This window comes from Pecten maximus, chromosome 8 (genome assembly GCF_902652985.1).
Source record: "Pecten maximus chromosome 8, xPecMax1.1, whole genome shotgun sequence".
Lineage (NCBI taxonomy): Eukaryota > Metazoa > Mollusca > Bivalvia > Pectinida > Pectinidae > Pecten > Pecten maximus.
In genome coordinates this window covers 15,457,540-15,485,075 of record NC_047022.1, presented here as the reverse complement: position 1 = coordinate 15,485,075, position 27,536 = coordinate 15,457,540, and the positions used below count along the sequence as shown (strand labels likewise).

The 27,536-nt window shown below is 34.8% G+C and overlaps 3 protein-coding genes across 4 annotated transcripts; 1 reads left to right on the top strand and 2 right to left on the bottom strand.

The window, feature by feature from the left end:
- The first annotated feature begins 2,442 nt into the window (after positions 1-2,442).
- LOC117332571 lies at positions 2,443-12,175 on the top strand. 2 transcript variants are annotated; one of them, XM_033891538.1, is made up of 2 exons: positions 2,443-2,513; positions 6,392-12,175. In XM_033891538.1, the coding sequence occupies exon 2, from the start codon at positions 6,445-6,447 to the stop codon at positions 7,321-7,323; it is 879 nt and encodes a 292-aa protein (XP_033747429.1). In that variant the 5' UTR covers positions 2,443-2,513; positions 6,392-6,444; the 3' UTR covers positions 7,324-12,175. The 2 variants fall into 2 exon arrangements, with proteins under 2 accessions (XP_033747429.1, XP_033747430.1); XM_033891539.1 differs by having other exon boundaries at positions 2,455-2,517.
- A 370-nt stretch (positions 12,176-12,545) lies between these two features.
- Positions 12,546-20,294, bottom strand: LOC117332572 (MORN repeat-containing protein 3-like). Its single transcript, XM_033891540.1, has 5 exons — positions 19,931-20,294; positions 18,313-18,467; positions 15,346-15,505; positions 14,140-14,324; positions 12,546-12,881 (listed from the first exon to the last, which is right to left on the bottom strand). The coding sequence occupies exons 1-5, from the start codon at positions 20,073-20,075 to the stop codon at positions 12,813-12,815; spliced, it is 714 nt and encodes a 237-aa protein (XP_033747431.1). The 5' UTR covers positions 20,076-20,294; the 3' UTR covers positions 12,546-12,812.
- A 264-nt stretch (positions 20,295-20,558) lies between these two features.
- Positions 20,559-27,497, bottom strand: LOC117332573 (calcium release-activated calcium channel protein 1-like). Its single transcript, XM_033891542.1, has 2 exons — positions 27,070-27,497; positions 20,559-25,547 (listed from the first exon to the last, which is right to left on the bottom strand). The coding sequence occupies exons 1-2, from the start codon at positions 27,256-27,258 to the stop codon at positions 25,041-25,043; spliced, it is 696 nt and encodes a 231-aa protein (XP_033747433.1). The 5' UTR covers positions 27,259-27,497; the 3' UTR covers positions 20,559-25,040.
- Between the last annotated feature and the right edge of the window lie 39 nt (positions 27,498-27,536).

Genomic DNA, 27,536 nt, shown 5'->3' with positions numbered 1-27,536 from the left:
ATCCTCAAGAGGTATGCCCTCAAACAATCAGTATTTGCGTCAGGAAAGAGCTGCTCTTGACATTTTTTTCTGTTTCTTCGTATATTATATAAGTTTACAAAGATAAAACATTAAATATAAACATACCTACTGTAGGCTCAACCCTTTGTTTTGGAACGGTCACGGATATACAGCATTTAGAATCTTGAAAATGTGTAAATCCAACGTTCTATTAAATCTGTTGTCAAATTTTGAAGTAAAGTAAATTGTGGTTGAAAAATACAATTAGTATTATAATGTGCGGTTTTAAGTAATGTGTTATGCGGTTATTAGATAATCACAAACGTCACTTTCAAATTGTATTAATCGAAGCAGAAAGGTTCCACACTTAATTAAGTCTATTTATGAAGTTTAAAAAAATACCCGCAGTATCCTGCTAAAATAGTGTTGTTCTTTAGTTGTTTAGTGTCAACACAAATTGGTTCTAGATCTTCAAAACCAGAAATAAGCATGAGTTAACAACAGCTCCCAAACAAACAAAAAAGGAATGGTAATTATTTTCTTTTTTTTGCATTCAATATCACTTCAAACCACATTGTATTTTAAATTATATAACATCAGCATGTCTGACTGTACGTGGATGGAAATGTGTAGTCAAAAATGTCAAAAACATGCATAAAGTTATGAATCGGTTGTAGCCATGCTCATTCCACAGGCGCTTTATAAATTACTCAACCACACATCACATTACAAAACCCCAAATATATTACTCGTTTGATATATATATATATGTGTATATGTGTGTTTACATTTCGCACTCATGTATGTATACATAGCGATCCAGGTATTCATATCATCTAGTAGATGATTTGTCACTGTGATCATGTCAGGGTATCAGGCCGACCATCTCTGCGCCAATGATACGTTTTTCTTTAAGAACACGGAATTTAATTTTAATTCAGTTTATTTCCAAATGTAGCATAATATATAGGAATTACATGATACCAGAGACGTGTATATCAGATGATACATAAAAATACATTAAACAATACATTTGGACAAGATGGCGGGGAACACAGCCAAAACAATTAATTATAATTCATACCGTCACACACATAACGCACTGTCTTAAAAAAACGTGACAAATGCTGAATAATCTAATTATTCAGTAGAGATATTCTTTTGAACGAAGCATGAATAAGGTATTCACTAAAATTTCTCAAAGTTTTAACATTTTTACTTGCAAGTTTTCAGTTAGCTTGAATACAAACGGGCTTATAAAAATACGAATTGAAACGGGACCTAATGATATAAAATGAGTTTCATCTGAAACTTCAATTCTATTACATAATAAAAACAGTCTTTGGGCTCTAGGGATACCTTGGTATCTACCAGTTTCAACACTTACATTGTGTACTTATTTAGTAAGGATATCTATTAATTAAAACAGTAAAAGACTTCGTGTGATACAATTCAAATCGATCGAAAAATATGCTGATATAAAATACATTTAGAAGAATTTTCGAAACTGTTTCTCAGCTCTTTGATAAAAATAGCACGTACCTGTTGAGTGTACAACAATAAAAACATGCTTTTCATTAGGAAAACACTAAGTCGACCAGGCGTCATAGAATCCGAGACTACTTGGCTCCCGCTTTACATGATACATGAAATTCATTTTACATCTTGGCTTCGCTATGTTCGGCACAATATACAAGTTCATTACTACAGAATTTTAAAACACAATTATCCGTATTTAAAAGTTTAAGTTTAAAACGACCAACCTCAGAGTCGATCAAGAAGATTTCACCGTCTTCTTTTTTCATACCAAATACATTTTTTTAAGAAAAGTAATTAAGTGCACTTCTTTAACTGTTGTCCGGACAAAACTCCAAAATTCCACACGCATAGTTCAGTAAACATGAAATATATGTATCAAATTATGATCCCAGTGGGTGTGGCGCAGTGGTATATATATACGCTAGCGCTGCGGGTAATTCTGGCTAGGCGATTAGATGCCGTAGTTCGAGGCCCGGTTAGGGCATAAGTCGTCCTTCGATCGTCATTTGTGTAACTATGTTGTATTATATAATTGTATATGTGCTGTTAATCCGAAAGTATTTCTTCTTTTATAGGATATTATACATGTCATAGAATCATATACCTATTAGTTAATATGTCTAGTCTTATGTTAAAACATAGCCAGAAATACAATATATAGGGGTTTTTTTTTTGCTATCTTTTTAATGACTACAATGTACAGGTCAAAATCATAAAATAAAGTTAAGCTTTATAAATTCGGTCTTCTCGATAAGTTTGATGCTATATTTTAATCTAAGAAATTATCTCGAAGTAGTTTGGGTATCTTAGTCGGGTAATAACAATTGTGGCTGGTAGCCAGTCGACCGAGCACCTCCCCGAATAGCCTGAGGCCAACCTGAGTGATCTCCCTTCTCTCCATCGTATCACTTCCGTGATTGTTGAAAGATGGTTGATCATCCGCAAAGTTACAGTCTTCCAGCACACCAAAACTGGTAGGTAAGGTGAAATAATTAGACAATAGACTCGTATGGTCATATATCTATTGACAAACAAATGAACGGTTAAACTGATGTTGGAGACATAAGTTTCTGCTGATAGGGATGAGAACAACAGATGGCGAGATGTCTCATCCTGATAATATGGAGAGCAGCCCGAGCAGCCCGTGTTTCCTCTGGCCATGACACCATGTCTGGTGTGTAATAGTAGTGATATGCAAAATGTTTACTTCGTTTAAATTTAAATTTGCAGTTGTACATCAGACCCCCCCCCCCCCCCCCCCCAAAAAAAAAAACAACAACAAAACAACATACCCACAGGGGCATGTAAATATGCACTTTGTGAATTGAAAGGGTTGCAGGTCTGAATCCCAGTGGAGGAACACTGCTCACTTATAACATTATATGTACTGTAAGATACTGCCATAGGGATTTATACAATTTTATAGGCTTGCTGGGGTTATAACCTAGGTTGATACGGTGTAGGAGAATATGTACATTATTTGAAAAGGATGGCGGGGGGTATTGTTGAGAATGTACGTGATTTAGATCAGGTCATCCTGAAGGTGATGTTTGGCTGTGTGTCGCTGCTATCATGTTGGTCTAGCTGGTATTAGGACGTATTACACACCATACTTGTGTGATCGTAGACTACGCTTGCCATTGTCGGCATATATATTATACCTTGTTTATTATATTTGGTCATCATCTGAGGGTTTCTATGTAACAGAGCGCATGATTAATTAAATTTAAATCACTACCTCCGCTAGGGATCAAACCCGGGACCTCTGGCTTACTAGTCTTACGCTCAACCGATCGAGGTAAAGAGAAGATCTCTCTAGCCGAGCGGTATATTGCGGCTAGTATTTACCAGGGTTACATCTACATGTAAAATTATAACTTCAAACTCTTAAAAAAAATACTATAAAACAAGATAATTGTTTGTTACCCAATTCTCATCAAAATCATGAGTTAACAATAACCAGGAGCTCATGAGTTCTGTAAAATGAGTAGATCATTGTACATAGTGCTAAACATGGTTTATGTTACTTGATCATGAGTGACTCCTCTGACAATCACGTGGGACAGTTGCCAGGTACTGACCGTAGTTCGGTGGTTTTTCTCCGGGTACTCCGGCTTTCCTCCACCTCCAAAACCAGGCACTTCCTTAAATAACCCTGGCTGTTAATATGACATTAAAGAAAATAAACCAAACTGAAAATGTTAGACAATTAATTACAAGGCAAGAAACCTAGGGCGCAGCTGGTGTCACTGTCTAGCTAAAGCATCGGCCAACACAATATGATTTGTTGGCTCAGTTGCCATGGATTATTATGTAGGAGACCCAGGTTCTATACATGTGGGGCACACAGAAAGGATGTTTGTTTTTTTAATTTCCCTGCATGGTCTTTCAGTCATTTCAAGCTAAATATCCAAACATTAGTATATAGATTCTATTATCAGTGTATATATGTAGCTCATACTTATGTGTACATGTTTGACCTGATGTAGCTTCTTAATTCATATATGTTGACCATATTCATGTGATCCTTCCCAGATGTTATGGATATATGTATACATACATGTAATTGGCATAGTGACTAAACAGTACATGGTCATGTTCACAGTTGTTAGGTGATAATTATAGTGTTACATCCTATTTTTATGCAGTTATTACCTTCAGGGTCAATTAAGTTCCTATCAGTCCCCCACTAGGATCCTTCCACACATTATTTTGTCTAGGCACTATCTCCTACACTACTTCATACTGGAACTTCGTACTGGTGGGGCAATGTGTCTCATCAAGATAGGTCGTTGACATTCATTTTGACCTTTTTCCTTGCTACATGTACATCAAAGAAAAATGTGTCTGGCCTCTATCTTCAGCACTACTCAACACTGGAATGTCTTACTTGGGACATGGGTTCACTTAAATGAGGAGATGTGTCATGTGTCAAAATTAGGCCACCCTGTCTGACCTCATGTCCATTTTGACCTTTGATCTTCCTCTAAGAAAGAAATTGTCCAGGATTCATCTCCTTAACAACTTGACACTAGAACTTTATCCTTGAGGCATGGGTCCAATTCACCTAGGTGAAGGGGTGTGTCTTGTGTTTAAATTAGGTCACTGTTGCCTACATTTTGACCTTAGACCTATATCAAAGAAAAAGTTTTTTGGTGCAGTATCTCCTGACAAAAACCTTGTTCATATAACAAATTTATCATCTATGCATTCTTATATATAGGCTAGCATATGATTTCACACCCCGTAGGGGACTGTAATTCACTGTATGGTTTTGTTACATTTTGTTTTAAATACTATATTAAATAATCTGTTAATAAGTTCTTACTATACCAAAGATAGTTGTGTTACTAGTGATGTAGCAACACTCAACAGGCAAGATAAACCATATTTAGAATTTTCTATGACAATACATTACAGAATATTTGTTATTCTAAGAAAGGCAATTTTATTTATGAGATCTTTTTTGTGGAGACTATTTGGATTATTATTTTTTGCATCCTATATATATACATGTGTATTGTGATATTATGATAGATAAAAAAATGGGACTGTTTGGAAATGTTTTTATTTTGAAAATTATTGCTTTTATTGACTTTTAATTGGTATAGCAATAGCATTTCAGTGATTAACAGAATAATTTGGATTGCTTTGAAATACCGGTATGCAAAAAAGTTTTTTAGGTCACATTAACCAAAGTCTCAATTGACCTATATATATACATATTGTATATATTGCGATCGCCTTTTGTCCGTCGTTATAAACAATTTACTTCTTCTCCAAAACTGCAGAACCAAATTTCAATGAAATTTGGCAGGAAGCTTCAATGAACAAAGGTCAACCATAAGTGTGAATTATATCGTCCCCATCCCCCTGGAGCCTTAGGGCTAGGGCCAAAAAGGATAAAATTGACTGAAATTTCAAAAATCTTCATCTCAACTCTTAGATATGGTAGGATCAAATACTCTTCACAAATAGAAAGGTCTTAAGGTGCTTTACCAAAATTGTAAATTTCATGACCTGTACGTGGGTCTCATGTTTGCTCCTGGCAAGGGGGTAAACTTTACTATAGTTTATATTGGCTATCATTTCTTTAATTTTAATTGAAATTCTCTCAAACGTGGTTGATATTATCAGCATGGGATGAATAGCTTGATGGTATGCACATGTTGGCTTTGACTGACCCCCAGGGGCTTATGGGTGGGGCTAAAAGGGTCACATTTACTGAAATTTCAAAAAGTTTCTTCTCAAGACTCGAATAAGGTAGAATCAAATACTTCCCTAAATGGAAGGATCTTCAGGTCCTTTACCAAAATTGTGAATTAAATGACCCTGTGGTCTCACATTTGCCCCTGGGGATGGGGTAGACTTTACTATAGTTTATTTACGGAAATCACATTTTTGTCTATCATTTGTTGGATTTCATTCTAATTTGATCAGCGTTATCAGCATGATATGGGATAGGACAGCTTGATGGTATGCACATGTTGGCCCTATTACTGACCCTCAGGGGCTTATGGGCGAGGCCAAAAAGGATAAAATTAACTGAAATATTTCAAAACTCCAGTGACCGATAAGGCCCATGGGCCTTTTGTCTGAAATGAAGCTTTTAAACAACAAAAAACACAAATTTAAACAGGGTGTCCATAGAAAACCTTTTTGGGTGGGCACTATACCTATATATAGATACAAATGTAGTGACAAGAATGAATGAAGATAATGATTTGTTTAAAAAAGATTTTTGAAAAATCTTGCCTTGAGTTTTCTTTTGATTTTTTGTGTGTGACCGAATTAGCTTTTGAAATACTTAATTTCCAATTATTTGAATGCAATTTTTCTGTTATTTTTGTAGAACTTGGTGCCTGATGGATGTGAAGAAAATATTACAGACTATATCACATTTTGATGTCTGATTGGGCCACACTGACAAACATGAATATCCCCTTGGTTTTATCAGGGTGTTATTTTCTTCCGATGGGAATATGGTGGCTGTTTCAAGCAACGAAGAAATTCTTTTACTGCAAACAGAGGAGAATAGAATTTGTCAGTGCAATTTCCTATCCTTGTTGTCAGTCCTGCCAAAAATGGCCTGTAGAGGGCACTGTAAAGTTAACCAGCTGTCTCATCATTATGGTCTATTGTTTCGCATCATCTACAGATTTTGGCAGAGCTGGTAAAATCACTAGCTACAGTGACCTGAGTCATGGTACAGTATTTGCATTCTTTGTTATTTGTAGTGCCATAGATCTGACCAAGTCTGTTTGTGGGAAACTATTTTTGGAAGATTTAGACTATGCCGCACTAGCTCTGGCCTTTGGTGTTCAAGGCATTCTGTATGGATTCCATGTCCCAGATCTCCATGCAGAGGAATGGACGGTCAATTCTCTCATGATGATGTCCGCATTCAGCTGCTGCATCGTTGTCATCGTAGAGACGAGGATGCGTACCCAGATCTTTTGTCCTGTCCTGCGAGCGTTTGGTCTGATGGTGCTAGGCACATGGTTCCTGCATTCTTCCCTAGTGCTGATGGACCCACTCGCCATACAGGACAAGGAAGAAACTCACAAAATGGTTATCTCCCTTTCTATGTTTTATTCGTGGCATGTGGCGGTCAACTTCATCCTTGTGGTCTGTGGCTGGATTCTTACATACAAGTGTATGACACTGAACAAATGCTGTTGTGTTCCCGTTGGAATGGAAACTGGGGGAGATGCCATATTTCTTGAGAACCGTATTCGTTTTGACTACCATATGCTTGACCGACTTGATTCAGATATAGAATAAGGCATTTTCATGAACATAATGTTGGTGAGCTTTCCTGAGATCATTTCTCACAGGAATCTTCACATTAGAGAACATCAGAAATGTAATTTTAACCAAAGATAGTTTTCTATAAGAAATTAGTAGATGATGAATATTTTTACACAATGGCCAGTCACAAGAACATTTTTAATGAGTACTTTCAGCAACTTGTTGGTAGAAGTAGATCAACGTAATAAGGGTGTAAAGTGATTAAATTCAAACACATTAACACTTTACTTTTAAAAATATATTCAAGTTCATTCATCCTGATACACTTGGGATAACATTCACTTTCTAGATCTGCAACCCTGGAATGTGTCAAGGTAAGAAAACCTCACCAATCACTCCATGTATATTGAAGATCAGAGAGGAATGACAGCCAAGTTCAAAGCCGGTCAATTTGAATCTAAACAGCAACCTGGAGATATGTTTGATGCACATCAAAGTATCAAATTAGTCTTCTTCTTTTATTATTTGCAAGATTGCAATGTTTTAGCTTTCTATTTTACAGTTAATGATTCCAGGTGTGTAGAGATTGAGTTAAAGTAAACATAACCCCAGGACTATCAATATGAGTTACATTGAGCTGTTGCTCTTGTTCTCTTGCTTCTTCCATATTTGACAATATAAAAACATTCTTATTATAAATCTGAAAAACATACATATAATTCATAGGTTGTCTCCAAAATAGATTGTGTAGTTTGGCTGTCCAAGTGATTATCGCTGATCTGTCATGTCATTTACAGAATCTACCTAGTTCGGAGGTCTTTGTCTACCCTTATATGGGCATAGATTGTTATATTGACATAGAACGAAACGTTCAACCCCAGAGTCCAACATCCAGACCACTTATAAATGTAAGAACTTGTACGTGATCTAGGGGTCAGACCCAGGGGTTTAATATTCCATTACAGGATAGCCACTGTGAGTTTACCAGGTAGTTTCCTGATCCTATTTAATAGGTACACCTTCAGATCCTTGTCCCAAACGGAATAAGTGCAATATTTCAAAGTTGTCCAGCTGTCTTGCATGAAATCCATGAAACTTTTAAACTTGAATTTGAGCTTGATGAAAGCTCACTAAAATATATTTAAGATATATATAGGAACTTGTTAAAATCATACATTTCTTTATAAAACTGTACTTTTTTTTTTTAATTTTGATTTATGCTGCATGTACCTTATACATGTCTTTGTAAATAGGCCTGATTTTTCTTGGTATATGAATTGCACTTTGTATCATTTATGATGTCAGTATACATGTTTATCCTCATTTTATCTGACTTGATCATATTTGCTATGGTGGCATGGTCTGGCCATGTGGTCTCTATGGCCAATAGCAGTTACACAGCTTCTGAAGTATTATCATGATGACATATCTGTAGCATAGACAGGTTACATTGACCACATATTATAGTATATTTTGAATTTTTGCACCTTAGAAATGATGAGGAAAGGTCGCTGTATGTCCCTCTGGCAGTCATAGGGTGTTTTTAACAAAGACGGTGCACAAAGGCAGGTGTATAATGAAGCTGCACACCTACACGTATGGCAAAATTAAGGCCACCATCGCTGTGTAACCTGTCTACAGCTTTGTACACGTATAGATATTTTATAGACTTTTAACACTGCCTGTTTTAAGCCAAATTTTATATAATATTGTCAGTATTATGTTGTTGCCAATTTTGTATCTGCATAATGTATGTTTTGTTATTTTATAAATATTGTAAGTTTACTGATTTTGCATATTTTACTGATGGGTTGAAAGTTCATGTTTACATGTGTATTTATTACGCTTCCTTTATAAACATATGAAATTTTTTTTTTTTTTTTTTTGACTGTCTCAAATAAGAAATCAGAAATTTGCTGGACATAAACAACAAGAGAATTTCAAGTTGACGACAAAATATAGGAGACTTAAAAAGTTTCCAATTTGCAGAAATCACTGCATATGAGATTCATTGTATCCCTGTTTGTATATAAACACAACATATAATACCTTTATAGTGGAATGTTAACACAAACGAGGAGGACAACAATGACTTGTGCCCTGACCGGGCCTCATGAACCTACTACGACACCTACACATCGCCTAGCCAGAAATACCTGCAGCTTATACCACTGCACAACATCAAAGTTTTTAATCTTGATACATTTATTATAGTTTATGTAATTGTGTATAGTTTTTAATTGCTTTATCCATATTTTTTTTCATGTGTGAAATCTACATCCCCATCATTTGCTCTTCCCCTTCTAAACTTTGAAAGTTAACTCCAGTTATTTTATATGATAAGTGTGAATATGTTATGACCTACATATTTATTTGCCTTTTTATTCATACATATACATTTACAATGTAATCTCAATAAAAAATGTCGCAATACAAAATTTTAGATATAACTTCCTATACATGTGATAGACGATAATCAAATGAATCCTGTGTCACAATTAAATGAATCTCACGTCACAAATCTGGTCGGGTGGCACACTGTGGCAATACATTCATTGGCCATTGGGAGTTTTATTCCTGGATAAGACAGGAAAATATAAGGGATGACCTGCCCGACCACATGGGTCTCCTTCCACAGTAAGACCCCTCGATATCTAGTGCGCTCGCTCTTCCATCAGGACCAACAAAAGTTATCTATATAAGCTGATATAGTTTGTTTATCAATTGTTGTAAAATCAAGTTTACAAATCTTGTCTCATTAAAAATTCTCATTAATAGTCCTGTGACCTTTTATGTCTTTAAAGTAAAGTAAGATTATCTTTGTAATAGATTTACTGGTGAATCGGGTACGTTTTGATATGTTATGTTTTGTACTTGTGAAGAAATCCAAATCTATGCCCTGAACACATAATCATGATTTAGATGTTTGCTATTTTTATTACAAAAAAAAAATATACAAAAATACGAAGTGTATATGATTTGTACTTGTTTGCCCCTTATGAGCTTGGAGAATAGAGCTGATTCAATTTCTTTGTAGTTTTGTTTTTGTTTGAATATTTTGGTCAATCTTGTGTTACCAATATGATGTAGAAAGAAACAGTGCTGACTGGAGTAAATAGAACGTTTATACGTATACCCTGGTATAGTACAGGAACATTCAATTACTTCATATCGGCACATATTACAACACATGCCAGTTGGTTGTAAAGATTTAGGTAAATATATGATTTTTATATCAATTCAAACAAATATGTTTTACATGTAGAGGGGAGGTATATTTTATGTATCTTAACCATAAGATTCATGCTTTTATTGAAAGTTCATCAAATTATTGAAAAGTCATTGATATGAAAAATTCATTAACATTGAAAATATATACCATTGTATATTAAAATTTGCTGGTTCTCAATGTCCAGTAAGTATATTTTAAAAAATGACTTAAGGAACACTTGTTGGTAAAGCATAATCACTTTCATTTCCCATTTCCATGACGTCATTATAGACAAGAAATCATTGATGATGTAATAGGCGTGTAGGCAGCCACGTATGGTTACAGAGATGCCTACTAAGATGTAAAGCATCTGAAGATTTTAAGATGAAAGTGCTTATGATATACTAACAAGTGATTCTTAAGTTAATAGTTTTGTATAATATACCAGTTAAAGTTCATATTCAATACTGTCATTAAAAGTTCTTAAATACTGACAGTTTATCAAAATCCTGCATAAAATCACTATCTTCAAGATCCGTTTTACATTTTAATATGTTGAAAACTTACCCAAAATGTAATTTTTACATTTATTGTAGTCAAAAACTTGCCTGAATTGTAGTTATGTTCTGTTAAAGGATAATGAAATCCATATACTTGTTTATGTTTGTGCCAATGTTTTCCAAGTGAGATTATCTTAAGATTGTTTGTTGGGTTTATTGTCCCGTGATCATGATAGCCAGGCTCATTTTGAAGTGGGATCTCTTTGTAGTAGCTGGTAGCTACCTAACAGAACAACATCCAGGAGGCCTGTCACATGCCCTCCGGAGCAATCAAGTTAAAGTGTCTTGCCCAAGACACAACCACGACAGCAGGGACAAGTCCGTTTCTCAGCTTTCTGAGAAAAAAATAACTGCCACTAGGAGGGACTGTCGAACCACTCACCTAGGATCTTCACCAAGGATTCATATAGACAATGTTTAACCACATAAGCTATTGCGACCCCTTACTATCTTGACAGACCCTTGTTTTATACTGTAGACAAGTTACTAGAGAATGAAATTTAATTGATTGAAGTTAAGTTTAACCTTAAGTAAATAGATTTTTTTTTCAAAAGATTTAAAAGAATTTAAATTCTCAACATAGTGTTAAATTTTATAATTTGCTGTCTGTGATATTACATTTATAGTAAAGATCAACTTATTACAATTTTGGATGAATTGTTATTCTAAATGCACACCTGCAAGCACATGTATGACATGTTGATAAATTTTACAGCCGACATTCATGATCAATTCATGAATTTCAAATGAATGCATTTCAGTGCTTGCACGTCATACTACAGATATCTGTGAGGTATTTTTATACTTTAAAATGATTTCAAAAGATTAATATCGCAGAAATTATTTATCAAAATTCAACATTAATTCAAATTAATTGTTTTAAATAATTTAAAGGACTGTCATTTGTAACAAATGTTTCATTATAAATTCATGATTGGAATCAGCATATATGGCATTCATTGTAATATGAAGGAATATCATGTGGGTTTATGGTTGTAGTACCAAAATATTATAGTAAGCACAACTATTAATGTCTCATACATGCTATATGAATGTACAATGTAATAATATATATTTCACCCCAAAATAAATTGTTCCTTTGTTGATAATGATCTTTCTAGAGTCTTCGTTGTTTTTTAATTCGGAGATAGGACCAGTAAAAATGATAAGATAACAATATCTGTATACAATAAACATACTTTATTGTCTTTCTCTCTTTATATCTTTCTTTATACTCTAATGCACAACATGCATTCATCTCATCCTTAATATCACAGCTTTATAAGGTTACATCCGCACTGTACAATAGGATAAAATAAGTCAATGAATCTATCGGGAATTCCATTAACAATGGAAATTGGAGAGTTTCACAGGTTTCAGAAAAAATCAAATTAAGGACTTCATGCCCGATACGTACTTACACATGCTCAGATCATACAAACTCTTGACCACAATGCCAGTACTGAAGCAGGAAATGAAAAAGACGGGAACTTGGTTTATAATGCTGACGTCACACGAAGGCACACCTCTCAATAATCGATACTTAAAGCAATACTACAAACATTTTCAAAAATAGTTTTTTACAAAATAAATTTATTTATAAAATTATGTTGAAAGCAATCAATTATCAGCAGTATAGTTTTTCTCTAAGATGAATTTTGAATAAGATGTCACATTGTACAAATGTAGGACTCATGCAGACACATCATTTTTGTCTTTTGTACCACCAATAATTTATGATTAAACTAAGTTCACTCGTGATCTTGTAGAAATGTCTCCTCCGCATCTTGTAAAACAGCATCAGCATTCGCTAGTTCAACCTGTAAAACAAGGATCATATGTTATGTCTTGTTTGTCCGACTTTGATGAGTAAACTAAGGATACAGTAAAATATTCCACAAGAACTACCAGTACCAAACAAACTTCATGATAATTAAGTTCATCCAATAGCAAACAGGAATCCAATCTTAGTTAAAGACATGTTAGAATAATGATGCAAATAGTTATACAAAATCATATTGCAAACAGCAAAAACTGTTTTCAGTACACAAAAATCACTTGGCAATATATAATCCAAAATGTACATTCTATACTGAGTGATATTTAAAATTAAGTAATATTTTCCCACTCATCTAAGGTATTTTATACTGTGTGGGTTCGGCAGTCCTGAGGAACACTCACCTTAGGTATTTTATACTGTGTGGGTTCGGGAGTCCTGAGGAACACTCACCTTAGGTATTTTATACTGTGTGGGTTTAAGAGTCCTGAGGAACACGTGCACTCACCTTAGGTATTTTATACTGTGTGGGTTCGGGAGCCATAATGAACACTCACCTTATATTATGTATTTTATACTGTGTGGGTTCGCGATCGGGAGCCCTGAGGAACAGTCACCTTAGGTATTTTATACTGTGTGTTTGGGAGTTCTGAGGAACACTCACCTTAGGTATTTTATACTGTGTGGGTTCGGGAGCCCTGAGGAACACTCACCTTAGGTATTTTATACTGTGTGGGTTGGCGTGTCCTGAGGAACACTCACCTTAGGTATTTTATACTGTGTGGGTTCGGGTGTCCTGAGGAACACTCACCTTAGGTATTTTATACTGTGTGGGTTCGGGAGCCATAATGAACACTCACCTTAGGTATTTTATACTGTGTGGGTTGGCGTGTCCTGAGGAACACTCACCTTAGGTATTTTATACTGTGTGGGTTGGCGTGTCCTGAGGAACACTCACCTTAGGTATTTTATACTGTGTGGGTTCGGGTGTCCTGAGGAACACTCACCTTAGGTATTTTATACTGTGTGGGTTCGGGAATCCTGAGGAACACTCACCTTAGGTATTTTATACTGTGTGGGTTCGGGAGTCCTGAGGAACACTCACCTTAGGTATTTTATACTGTGTGGGTTTGGGAGTCCTGAGGAATACTCACCTTAGGTATTTTATACTGTGTGGGTTCGGGTGCCCTGAGGAACACTCACCTTAGGTATTTTATACTGTGTGGGTTCGGGTGTCCTGAGGAACACTCACCTTAGGTATTTTATACTGTGTGGGTTCGGGTGTCCTGAGGAACACTCACCTTAGGTATTTTATACTGTGTGGGTTCGGGTGCGCCCTCTCGGCCGAAGTCCTTCATAGTACCACACTTGGCAATGTCATCATTCCACACACCCTCGTATACTTGTCCTGTTGTGAGGTAGAAAAACTTCCCTGGGCCATTCTTTTTGTCGTTTCGCCATGATCCCTCATACCGATTCTCATTGGCTGAAGAGAAGATGTATAATTGTTTGGTACAAAATGAATTATTCTGATAAATTTTTCTTGATTATACTACAGATTGAGCTGAAAAACGTACCTAGTCCTTCATATTTATCACAGATACAGTTTGATCAATTTAACTTACTACGTCTAGATCTGACCATACCTTGGTCACCAGTGGTAGGATTACAGTGTAAACAGTGTGACTAAGTCTGACCATACCTTGACCACCAGTGGTAGGATTACAGTGTAAACAGTGTGACTTACTAAGTCTGACCATACCTTGACCACCAGTGGTAGGATTAGTGTAAACACTGTGACTAAGTCTGACCATACCTTGACCACCAGTGGTAGGATTACAGTGTAAACAGTGTGACTAAGTCTGACCATACCTTGGTCACCAGTGGTAGGATTACAGTGTAAACAGTGTGACTTACTAAGTCTGACCATACCTTGGTCACCAGTGGTAGGATTACAGTGTAAACAGAGTGACTTACTAAGTCTGACCATACCTTGACCACCAGTGGTAGGATTACAGTGTAAACAGCGTGACTTACTAAGTCTGACTATACCTTGACCACCAGTGGTAGGATTACAGTGTAAACAGCGTGACTTACTAAGTCTGACCATACCTTGACCACCAGTGGTAGGATTACAGTGTAAACAGCGTGACTTACTAAGTATGACCATACCTTGACCACCAGTGGTAGGATTACAGTGTAAACAGTGTGACTTACTAAGATTGAGCATACCTTGACCACCAGTGGTAGGATTACAGTGTAAACAGTGTGACTTACTAAGTCTGACCATACCTTGACCACCAGTGGTAGGATTACAGTGTAAACACTGTGACTAAGTCTGACCATACCTTGGTCACCAGTGGTAGGATTACAGTGTAAACAGCGTGACTTACTAAGTATGACCATACCTTGACCACCAGTGGTAGGATTAGTGTAAACACTGTGACTAAGTCTGACCATACCTTGACCACCAGTGGTAGGATTACAGTGTAAACAGTGTGACTTACTAAGTCTGACCATTCCTTGGCCATTGCGTTGATCATCATACCATTCCCCTTCATAAATTGTACCATCCGCGAAGTACATACGACCCCAGCCACTTCTTTTGTCTGCGTACCATTCTCCTTCATAGTACTCAGCATCCGTGTAAAATTGTGTCCCATATGCCTACAATAAATCAATTCTCACGATGTTACATTTGTACCATACCAAGTTATATACAATTACCGGTAGGTTAGAATGATATTGAATCCATATAATAAGATATATATACATATATATAAGAATGAAAAAACATTAAACAATTACATACATGTATATGATTTCTATTTTTTAATCGGATTTTTGTTTGATTTTATGTTTTGACAACTAAACCAAGACAGCAGATGCTGACAACTTTATAGTCCGAGTTTCCTCTGGCCCTGACACCAATACCAGACATGGTGTCACGGCCAGAGGAAACTAAGGCTAACAAAGTTGTTGATCCCTCACAGATATCTTGGAAATAATTTTGGATTGTTTTACAGTTAAAAGTTAAAATTTTAAACATCAACTTATTTATATCTTAATTTCACAGGTACAGCTCCCATTGGAGCATTTAACGTTCATGAAAATAAAAAATCATTGATTATACTGAAAATTACAGTTAATTATTTACTACAGGTTTTTAATGTGATGGTGCATTACCAACGCTGATTCTTAAGGTCATAAATGGAACAGTTTTGAATGAAGCAGAATCACATTTTTCAAAACGATATAACATAAATTCTGGAACTTTTTATTAAAATTCTTAACAAATGCCAAAACAAAATGGGTAATCCCCAAATCTTGCTCCAATGTTATCTATAGTAATTTATAATTACACCTATATATGACGTTTTGAAAAATTAAAACACTGACAGATCAGCAAGGGCCCTGCCATGTGGCTAAACATATATCCTTTATAATCATCAAGAAGCCATTTGTCCATGTTGCAGAGGTTGGCGTTTATCATGAATATTTAGCAAGCACTTTCAATAAGAAAGCACTGTATGAAGTTGAGTTTGATCAGCCCAAAGGAACCTACAATAATTTTATTGCAACTTTCATGTGGGTACCTAAATATTACCACAAAGCAGTCTTAGACAGCAGTCAATGAAAACTGGGAATTCTACATAGCATTAAGTAAGGTAGATAATAAGCCTGGCCAGGAAGGGCATTATTATATATTAACAAATATATCATGTGTGATTTTTGATCTGAACTGCATAATTGATATTTGATACAGAACAGCTGGTAGGGATTAAACAGCCATGCGTTCAACTTCTTTTCAAGACAAAATGTAATAATTAACTGTTTTGAAAATATGTGCATGTGTTTATAATTTGAAAAGGAACACTATTTGTTTTAAAAAAAAAAAGGAAAAAAAAAGGAAAAAACTTTTAATCACTTTCTGACAAACCATTTAAAATTGATATGAACACAATGTACATGCATAAATTTGGGTCGGGTGAAACATTAGATTAAATGTGTAATTTAGTAATATTGATGTAATACATGTACAAGGTATTAAAATTCAAACTGTAGCTACTTTTTATGTACAAGAGGTACAACAGTTACATGTACATCAATCTACACCTCATTCATCAGTTATAGATACGATGACCAAGGACATCTGACCAGCATTCTAAGATCTTTTTGTAAAATTTAATGTACATATAACTTAACGTAGGGCTTACAAGATACAAAAAACACTGCACAGTGTACTAACCCCCGAAGACTTTAATATAGCAAGGTCAAAATATAGGTTACAGTGACATACTTTTATAAAAGATACCCCAGTTATAATATATATATACATTGATACATTGTTTATACCAATGATTGATAGCTACATATACCGGTATTTCCCTTTTTTTAAATGCTTCCAGAAACACACATCTTAAATTACCTTAAAACAGATTTTTACTACAACCAAGACCTCAAAATAACTTAATTACTGTGCTTGAAATGTTCAGTGTTAAACAGTGAACTTTTGATATACATGTATGGGAATTTTTTGCTGCAAAATTAGAAGGGTGAAACAGCCTGGTCAACTGGTATCTTTACACTTGTGAAAATATATATAAAAAAAAATCATGCGAAAATATCAAACCTGTCCATGTTATCCTCACTTCATGATTTAGCCTGTACAAAGACAATTGTCCTTTGTAAACTGTGTCTACATAAAGGGGGAGTGTAATTATCTACTGGTTGTGGACATGAAACGGTTTTAAAAGAATATTTTCTGTCGGTAAAGTTTAATTTTGAATCAAGAATATCTAACATCTTGAGAATCTACTTCGGAAAGTTTCACTGGATTACATCACATACAAAACATGTTAAGTTACATAATAAAACTTCTATTTCTCAACCAAAGAAATCGTACAATAGTTATAACTCAAAATGCTTACCGCACACAGTCAGTGAATGAAGCAGGATTTATTGATCACAGTGACCTACATTTGATACATTGGCTGTGACCTCTTACAGATGTCCACGTGTATGATCATAAATACGTTTAATCATATTGAACTTCTAGTATTCAAATACACAATCTTACCAAGATGTTGTAAATTATGAAAATTCACTAGAGACTGTGAGAAACAGTCAAACCTCCGCTATGTAACAAAGCTATGAAGTTTCTTTATTTTCATCAGAATTATTTCATTAGTTGAAGTGAAACGAAGTAGAATTGAAAACCAATTTGAATACATGTACATTATACTTGTCAAAACCTCACAATTATATAAATATCATTACATGGGACATAATTTAAACTGGAAAGTAATATTTTGGTGTAGCAATTTATTGTCTGAATTTAATTAGCCCGAGTTTCCTTTCGGCCTACACCAGACATGGTGTCAGGGCCAGGGGAAACTCGGGCTAGTATTTAATGTACCTGTTAGGTTTTTGTTATAACATTTCAATATACCTATCTCAACATCAATACTTACATGTCGCATATCATTCTTCCAGCCTCCAGAGTATTCTTTCTTGTAACCTCCCTTTCCATCGGGTACACTGTACGTACCAAAGCCATTTCTCTTGCCTTTCTTCCAATCCCCATCATACAGGGCTCCGTTGGATTTCCATTTGTATGTTCCTTTACCTTAAACAGAAAAATTGAGACGTGACATAAATGTTCCCTGGAGGATAGGATCGGTTAAGAGGTATTGTATGCTTTGGTTTGTGTGTTTTGTTTAACGTCCTATTAACAGCCAGGGTCATTTAAGGACATGCCAGGTTTTGGCGGTGGAGGAAAGCCGGAGTACCCGGAGAAAAAACCACCGCCCTACGGTCAGTACCTGGCAACTGCCCCACGTAGGTTTCGAACTCGCAACCTAGTGGTGGAGGGCTAGTGATAAAGTGTCAGGACACATTAACCACTCGGCTACCGCGGCCCCATTGTATGCAGCATTGTAGAAAGTGTAGAATACTATAATAGTGTCATTATATTTACAAAATGACATGTGTACCAAGAATTACTATCACTAACTCTCGACAAGATCCTGGCTTCCTTACATAGACCTTATAATCCAGTCTCATTGTACATTATTGTACTCATCTTATCATATTCTTCCTTAATGTATGGTGCTGACTTAGCCCGAGTTTTCTCTGGCCCTGTATGACACCAGGTATGGTGTCAGGGCCAGAGGAAAGTCTGGCTAGAGATGAGTCAGGGTGTTATATACACCATTTAAAAGATCAAAGCAGACAGATTTATCTGAGAGGAGCGAACTGGCATTGCTTAGTTGCTCGACTAAAGCTTTGCTTTTGAGGAATGGTTCTGTCCATGTAGAGAAAGAATGCAATAAGCCATGCATAGTTTTGAATTTCCTATGTAAACAATTAATACAGCAAAATAATTAAAATTTGTTATATTAGTTTGTAGCGTAACAGAGCACATGATTAATTAAATTTTAAATCACTGCCACTGCTAGGGATCGGACCTGGGACCTCTGACTTACTAGTCTTATGCTCAACCGATCGAGCTAAAGAGGAGATCTCTCTAGATAAGCAGTATATTGTGGCTAGTATTTACTAGGGTTACAGTAGCAATTTAAGTCATATTGCTCCGAGCCTTTTACTTCCACATCCTCTAGTGATATTGGTGATCTTTGGCCTCATTTGAAACACTCTTTTTGTAGAACGCTTTGGTAGTATTTTCCACCAATTTGTGCAAATTTGGAAAAGCACCACTAAATCCCTTGTATAAGGGATTATAAGTTGGCTAATTATTTTCATATCAGGTATCTAGACAATAATAGACACAATGCATACTATAGTGGTTAATAATAAATGAGATTATACTGCATTGCAACTTATAATCATAATATATATATATATATAATTTGAATAAATCGTAATATGTCTGTCACGACGGTCTCTATTTGTTTATGTGTTACATTTTATTCTAATGTCATTAATCAATGCACTGCTTTAACAGAAACTTAATATGTCAACAAAACCAATAATAGGGAAACTCGTCGTACAGTACACTTTGCTTGTATAATCAAATGATTACATATTCAAAAATTCTTCGTGTAACCAAATTATCATTCGGCCACTTACCGTCCTTTTTGTTGTCTAGCCATTCCCCTGTGTATTGATCTCCGTTTACAGAGTACACTGTGTGCCGAACACCTTTCTTTTGAGCGAGATAATCCCAGTCCTTCCACAACGGCTGTTTCTCTTTTGCTTCCTTCAAATGAGGCATCTTGATTTACGGTTTTTCTTACTTTGTTTTTTTGTTGTCGATTTATTATCGGCAGTACCTGGTTACGAATATCCTTTAAATAGCTAATCTGTCATCGTTTCCTAAGTTGAAGATTTCCGCTGAGATCAAAATCAATGTTACTTCATCGTTGTTTACACCAGCTGCGGAAGTGGACAGTTTGTTCGGGAGATTGTGTATGTTGCCATGGCGCCACCGGAAGAGCGCTTTTTCAAGAAAGATAACCCATTCCAACTTGCAAATTCAGTTACCTCCCTTACACTATGACAGTCGCTTCAAATCAAGACGGCGTTACACGGAAAAGGGTAAAAAAAAATGTGATTACAAGAACTTGAAATTCCAAGTTAATCAAAATAAAACATTAAATCACATGAAAAAATAACTGAAAATTCAAATATACTTAACTTTGTAAACAAAAAGCAAATATCTTATTTTGGTGCAGGTAATTAACAATAAAAAAATGTGTATTTTTTTCCAGTATTTTATTTAACATCATTAGCAGTAAAGAATATTAAGAAAATTGTACGGAACAATGAACATGGAAACATTTCAATTCAACATATGTATTCTATATATATGTGCAACACTGAAAATAGGAATAAGGTTTAAAACGCACAAGTGTATCATAACAATATACTCAAAGCATATTACAACCAATAACCTTCAATAACACTGAAATGACCAATTAATTCTTCCATACAACAACATTATAATTGAACAGTAAAATCTTAAAACTTAACCAAATATTGACATACATAGGCCTCGGACAACAATAGGATATGTTATGATATCATATCACATTTCATTTATCACTGTGATATAGAACCATACACATATAACATCAACAGATCTAATGTCTTGTCTGTTCAAAAATTTGTATACAAAGTTAATGGTGGACACAAAAATTTGTATACAAAGTTAATGGTTGACACAAAAATTTGTATACAAAATTAATGGTGGACACAAAAATTTGTATACAAAGTTAATGTCGGAAACACAAATTTTTATATCCTGCGGTCGAAATACTTGATATTTTTTGCAGAGCTTTAACAAATCATGTATGAGAAACCAAATAAAATTTCTTTAAAATGATACCTAAAAGATGTATATATAATCTGTAAGTGTAATACAGTATAATTAGTAATCATACTTGAAACAAATATTAAATTTAAATTAATTATGAATACTACATATAGCTAGAAGCATAAACTAGCAATAGGTTGTTGCAGCAGGAATGCCCCACTTTATTTCAACGGTGTCATCCTGTTTCTCCCAAAACTGAAAAAATATATGTCCTGTTTCTCCCAAAAACTTATGTAAACAATATAATGCAATGTGTCCAGATAAAAAACATTGTGAATTTGCACCTGTATAAGCATCTTGAAAATCAATTAAAAGGACATCCATTATTCAATATAAAGAGAAGCAAGAACTTCTCAAACTAAACATTAGGCCTAACAGATTACTCCATACCAACAGGAGGTGGCCAAGTATAACCAATGGACAAGTTGTTCCTAAATTGGGGAAAAAATCATATGTGTAGTAAATTATGAAGAAAGTAGACAGAGCCAGTTTTATTTCAAAAAAATGATTTACATCTGCTTAGTTGAATGGAATAGGAGGCCTAAAAAATGATGAAAAATATATTGCAACAGCAGGACAGCTAATTCAGACGAACTGAAGAACAGACAAAATCAGGGTAAAGTCACATGGGGCATCAAAGTAGTTCTGGAAACCCACAGTGATTTTCCAAGCCATTTTGGAAACTGCCACCTGGTAGAAATTTGGAAATGAATGTGCAGTAAAGTGGAAAATAAGTTGGAAAATTGGGCTCATAAATAAACCAGATTCCATGTCATCATATGAATAAACTGTTTACATGATCAAGTATTTTGACAGGGAAAACACTGAACCCAGTAATAAGAAACTTCTTTCTAGCATTACATTAAATGTCAACAAGTACACTGTATCTGAAAGAGTATTTATTGGGTAACTGCTTGCATTTGCTGCAATTGAAACTCAAGGAAATGATGAAATACATAAAAAATACAAAACTTAATAAGTTTGTTGTAATAATACCCAAGATAAAAATTAAATTAAAGACATTTAACAGTTCTGTTCATCACTCCGACAACAATATATACCAGCTGGAACTCTGAAAATTAATGAGAATATTTTGAAAGTCATTTTTCTTTTCCAAAAGGTTTTCATAACTCTACAATGAGCAAGTAAAGTTTTACCCACGATTTTTCATTTTTCAACAAACTCAACATAAAATGGTAATCCATTATTTTAATAAATTTTCAATAAATTCACTAGAAAAAAAATATGATAAACAATTAAATCATTCAATCACCAAATATTACATTGTACCAGTTGATTTATGCTTCAAACGTCAACTGAATAAGATGCAAGTGATCACAACGGTCTATATAAAATCTAACGGTTAAAATTTTTACAGTAGAAACACTCATTGCCTCTAAGCTTGAGCTCTATACAAATGACTTCCAGCACCAACATGATCAACAAGTAGTACTCCAAATATATATTATGTTATATATACACCTTCATTTAAGTAAGACTTATATCATATATTACTCAAGTTTACTCATTTACAGTAATTATAACATATACCATAAAACGTGTAAAATATGAGATTATGTTCCACATTATCTTTGTGACCAGTCCACAGATAATATGAGTAATTGCAATTTTTTCCTGATCTGAAAAATTAAAATTTCTAGTTGCAAAGAGAATTCTTTGTTGTTGTTGGTTTTTTTTTAGAACAAAACTTTAAAAGGGGCCTATTATAACAACGAAAATAATATGAACTACCAGATAAAACTGTTTTATATAAACGGGTCAGTTTTGTGCTTGAAATTGATACAAAATAGGGGTGTAAGGTAACAATTACATGCGTGGCGGATCGAGTGAATTTGGTTGTGTAAGGCGTGGCGGTACCCAGCTAAGGGTGGCGGGCCGCCACCTTAAAACAGGCAATGGTGATCACTGAAACATAAATACTTGTGTTTAAATCATTGTGGGGAATGTGTTGTAATAATATACACAGAACCCAGATATGGCATTCACTGAAGATTATAAAAATAGCTACAAATGTTAACATCTGAAACATTCATAAGCTATTCAGATTTGTGTCAATGTATGTTCTGTTCAATAAACATTTTTAATAATTTATCATCATACTTATGTAATTATATTAGTTACCAAGCTATCATTCATATAAGGCATTTTAAATGTTTTCTTACAATAATTAGTTCTGATGGAAGGGAATCTATATTAATAGAGTATGAAAGCACATATATCTTAAATATAAACATTGCACTTGTTCCAAAATATAAAGTTAACTCAATCTAAAAAGTACACCTGGCCCTACAAGCTTAATATATATATGGACCATCATTTGGAAAATCGTGCCAAGCCCCTGTGGGTAACTAATGAAAAAAAATAAATGTTCATCCAGTTCACATGGAAGCTTTTCCCTGTACATTGTTTGATTAAATGTTTACCTTTATTACTTCAATGCTCTAAATTAAACTCATTATAACAAGTGTACATGTATCATACATATACATGTACGTCCTGATCAAATTAACTATACTGTGTAAATAACATAGCATATTTATAAATATACACATACAGTTTTCAGAGTACAAGTACTGTAGCCCATTAAGTAAAAGTTTTATCACACAAAAAGACAGAACCAGTATATTATTGTATTTATAAATGAAGAAGACCCCAACAATCCTGTGTTCATTAAAAGTTCAACATTATAAATAGGAGTTTCTTATGGTGAAATAAATTGTAGACTTTGATAAACTCATGATCATTGTACATTTTGTATCAAATCCACTTATACAATAATTAATACTAATGCATATTGGTCATAATAAAAATATGAACCATTTCTTTTTAAATTCCTATTAGGTATTAAACCCTGGACCTCTAACTTGATAGTTAACTGTCAGTACCAAGCTTAAGTTTATACACCAAGTTCAATTAATGTTTTGATTGGGTTTCTATAAACTCCACTGCAGAAGTAACAGAGTTGTGTCCCTAAGTTTATCCTGGGTAATGTCAATGATTTTTATTTCCAAGGTTCTTGGCACAGAGTTTATTGTCTACACTAGGTATGGCAATTACATGGGAGATTTTGGTTTGCTAGTAGACAAACATTTTACAAAATGAAGTAATGAAACTGAATACTCTTGGGAGAGCCAGAATCCATAATTTACCCACTAGTATATATGTACACAACTTGTATAACAGGTCTCCAAGTTCTCCACTCGGCTCTAAATGTTGCTAGAATGAAAACCTTTTAGAATCATTTGATGAATGTTAAACAATTATTTTTAAGGACAAGGAAATATGGGTCCTGGGGAAAATCCTTCATAATTCTATTATTTTGGAAATTATGTTCTACACTTTGTATGGTTCCCCTTTTCTTCCAAATTAAATTACCTGCAATATTTTAACAGGACTGAAAAAAGACTTTAAACAAGAAATCATAGTATATAAACATGTATATATAATTGTACAGCGAGCTCATGATCATAACATGTTAAATCTATGTCTGGTAACATCTTCATTACCCTTTTATATAATATATTTATGTATAAAACATTTGGCAAGTATATGCTAGCAGTAAAGCTCTCCATCTGCACCATTTCACAAAATAAGTTTGAATTTACAAAACTATTATACATACAACATATGGTTAATAATTAGTCCATAATTGGTAAGAAGTCATGGGAGCGTCAGTTCATAGGTCTGCCATCAATCACTTCCACACGGACCTACACATTTTCTCACCCTTTATAATATAAATACATTATAACTAAGTAGGTAGGTGACATTAAACATCATCATTCTTGACTTAGAAAACACTGAATGACCAACAATCTGTACAGTCTTAAAATGTTTCAACATTTAAACATTTTCTAATTCATTAAAATCATTTTCCTGGTTGCCAAGTTCTGATACCATTTTATCCAGATCTTGTAAGCCCATGTTGGTTTGTTGGAACTTGTGAGCTATGAGCCTTCGATAGAAATGGAAGGCAAACACTAGAAATAAGATCCCTACTGGAATGACGACCGCTGTGGCAGCCCAGGCAGCAGCAATGTTATTGTGTAAACTCTTTACATTAAACTTGATCCAACAGATGAGTACCAGCTCGGTGAGAAACAACAGAATTCCAAAACCTGTTGAAAATGTCCAAGACATCTGGATGAAGACCTGCATTCGTTCGTGTGGAGATTCTTGGACAGAGTTGACATTGTGTACATTGCTGACCGCCTCTATGTTTGGGAGAATACATGTGCTGATCATAACTGCCAGTAAATGTATCGATACCAGCAGTGTTGTGTTGATACAGAATACCACCATCAACCAACTAGGTACATCCGGCTCTATTCCGATCTCAACCAACGCAACCTGAAACAAAAAACATAATCAATTAAAGTTTAAAAACAGCTCCACATACAAAACATGAATTTGTTACTCTGTGTTATAATATATATACAAAGTTACAGATTGTTTGGAATGCTCATTTTTGGGATTAAGTTTTGAAAGTAAAACAAAGATCTCCATGCAACTTGTAAAAGTGTTAAAATATGGTCCACTGAGCTGTAGATATATATGATCCACTGATCTGTAGATATATATATATATATGATCCACTGATCTGTAGATATATATATATATATGATCCACTGAGCTGTAGATACTATATGATCACCTGAGCTGTAGATATATAAGATCCTAGGTGAAGTTATTACACTTTTGTACTACTGTGTGAGATAGCAAACTTTAACTCAGGGTTGGGATACATATATGTATCTGGATTTAAGTAATTTGGAAAAGCATGTTAAATCATTTAATCCCTACATAATTTTTTTTTTTTATTAGTATCTCAATTCAACCAGCAACAATCTGGTCGCTTCACTTAAAAACAAAAGATTCCATTGTCATGAGCTACCATGGTCATATAGTAAGCCAGGAACGTAAACAATTCTATGTACATCCCTGATTAAACTATGCCAGTAGGTGTTTTATATTTGTTTTTCATATTTTTCAGTCATTTATTATACAATTTCGGTGAATTTTTCCATTTGTTCTAATTGAATAGTCTAATAAATGTGTGTAGGATTACACATTTTTCTTACATCCGGGGGGATCAGGGGTCAAGAATCTTTATTATTACTGCCTTACTTAGGGGAAAAAACTCGCACACTATGGTCAATGACAATGTTGGTCGTATAATAATTGCTTTTGAACTCGCTGTGGGACTTTATTCATACCGTACCATCTACTATTGGCCTAGTTACTCGCTATTGTGGCAAATTTCCATTTAGCCCATGGCCAATTAATCGACAAAAACTGGAATCCGTAGTAGAGACAATACATTTTAAAGAGAAAACTTGTCATCTGTAGTATACATTGTATCTAGATCTAATGGCTGGAAATCTTGCTATCAGACAAAGCTAGAGAAGTTTATTTTACACTTGTAGTATCTTATAATATAGTTATACCCCAGGGGTCAAGAATCTTTATTATTACTGCCTTACTTAGGGAAAAAAACTCTCACACTATGGCCAATGACAATGTTGGTCGTATAATAATTGCTTTTGAACTCGCTGTGGGACTTTATTCATACCGTACCATCTACTATTGGCCTAGTTACTCACTACTGTGGCAAATTTCCATTTAGCCCATGGCCAATTAATCGGCAAACTGGAATCCGTAGTAGAGACAATACATTTTAGAGAGAAAACTTGTCATCTGTAGTATACATTGTATCTAGATCTAATGGTTGGAAATCTTGCTATCACACAAAGCTAGAGAAGTTTATTTTACACTTGTAGTATCTAATAATATAGTTCAAGCATGTACTTATATCCTGTAGCCTTCCCTCGTCACAATGTTTCCGTTTAAAACAATTTTCATATATATTTACCATAGCAAACCCCGATAACAATGCTGACGTGTTGCCGGTTGCTTTCAACTTTGCACGACTCAGAAACAGTTTTCGCCATGATATGGCATTTCTCGCGTGTTGAACCTCCATCTGTTTACTGTAGTACGAGTGTAGTACCAAATCGTCATACGTATAGCCGCCGTTACTTGTTGTATTTACACCGTGCATGGGCCCTGATCGGATAGTCTCTGACCAGGAAACAGCGGAAGTTGACAGCTAGCACAACTTCCGCTTCGATATATAATAAAGTAAACGTTTCTGCTTTAAGTAGGTCTTAATTCGGCATGGATGATAGCCAGTTCCAGTGAATAAGCCCTGGAGATATTACAAGGGTTTTTCATTCACTGTCTTATGAACTACACAACAGACAAAACGAGTTCCTCGAGGATGCTAAACGGACATAACATAGCGGTGTATGTTCTAGTTTACATAGTTGAGTACAAAAT

Bases quoted from the DNA above. Each gene is read 5' to 3' on its own strand.
- LOC117332571 (XM_033891538.1), top strand. From the start codon at position 6,445: ATGTCTGATTGGGCCACACTGACAAACATGAATATCCCCTTGGTTTTA.
- LOC117332572 (XM_033891540.1), bottom strand. From the start codon at position 20,075: ATGCCTCATTTGAAGGAAGCAAAAGAGAAACAGCCGTTGTGGAAGGAC. The intron at 18,468-19,930 runs GTAAGTGGCCGA...TTTCTGTTTAAG, and splicing joins GCTAGACAACAAAAAGGACG to GTAAAGGAACATACAAATGG. The intron at 12,882-14,139 runs GTGAGTGTTCCT...CTTGTTTTACAG, and splicing joins CACAGTATAAAATACCTAAG to GTTGAACTAGCGAATGCTGA.
- LOC117332573 (XM_033891542.1), bottom strand. From the start codon at position 27,258: ATGCACGGTGTAAATACAACAAGTAACGGCGGCTATACGTATGACGAT. The intron at 25,548-27,069 runs GTAAATATATAT...TTTTTGTTTCAG, and splicing joins TGTTATCGGGGTTTGCTATG to GTTGCGTTGGTTGAGATCGG.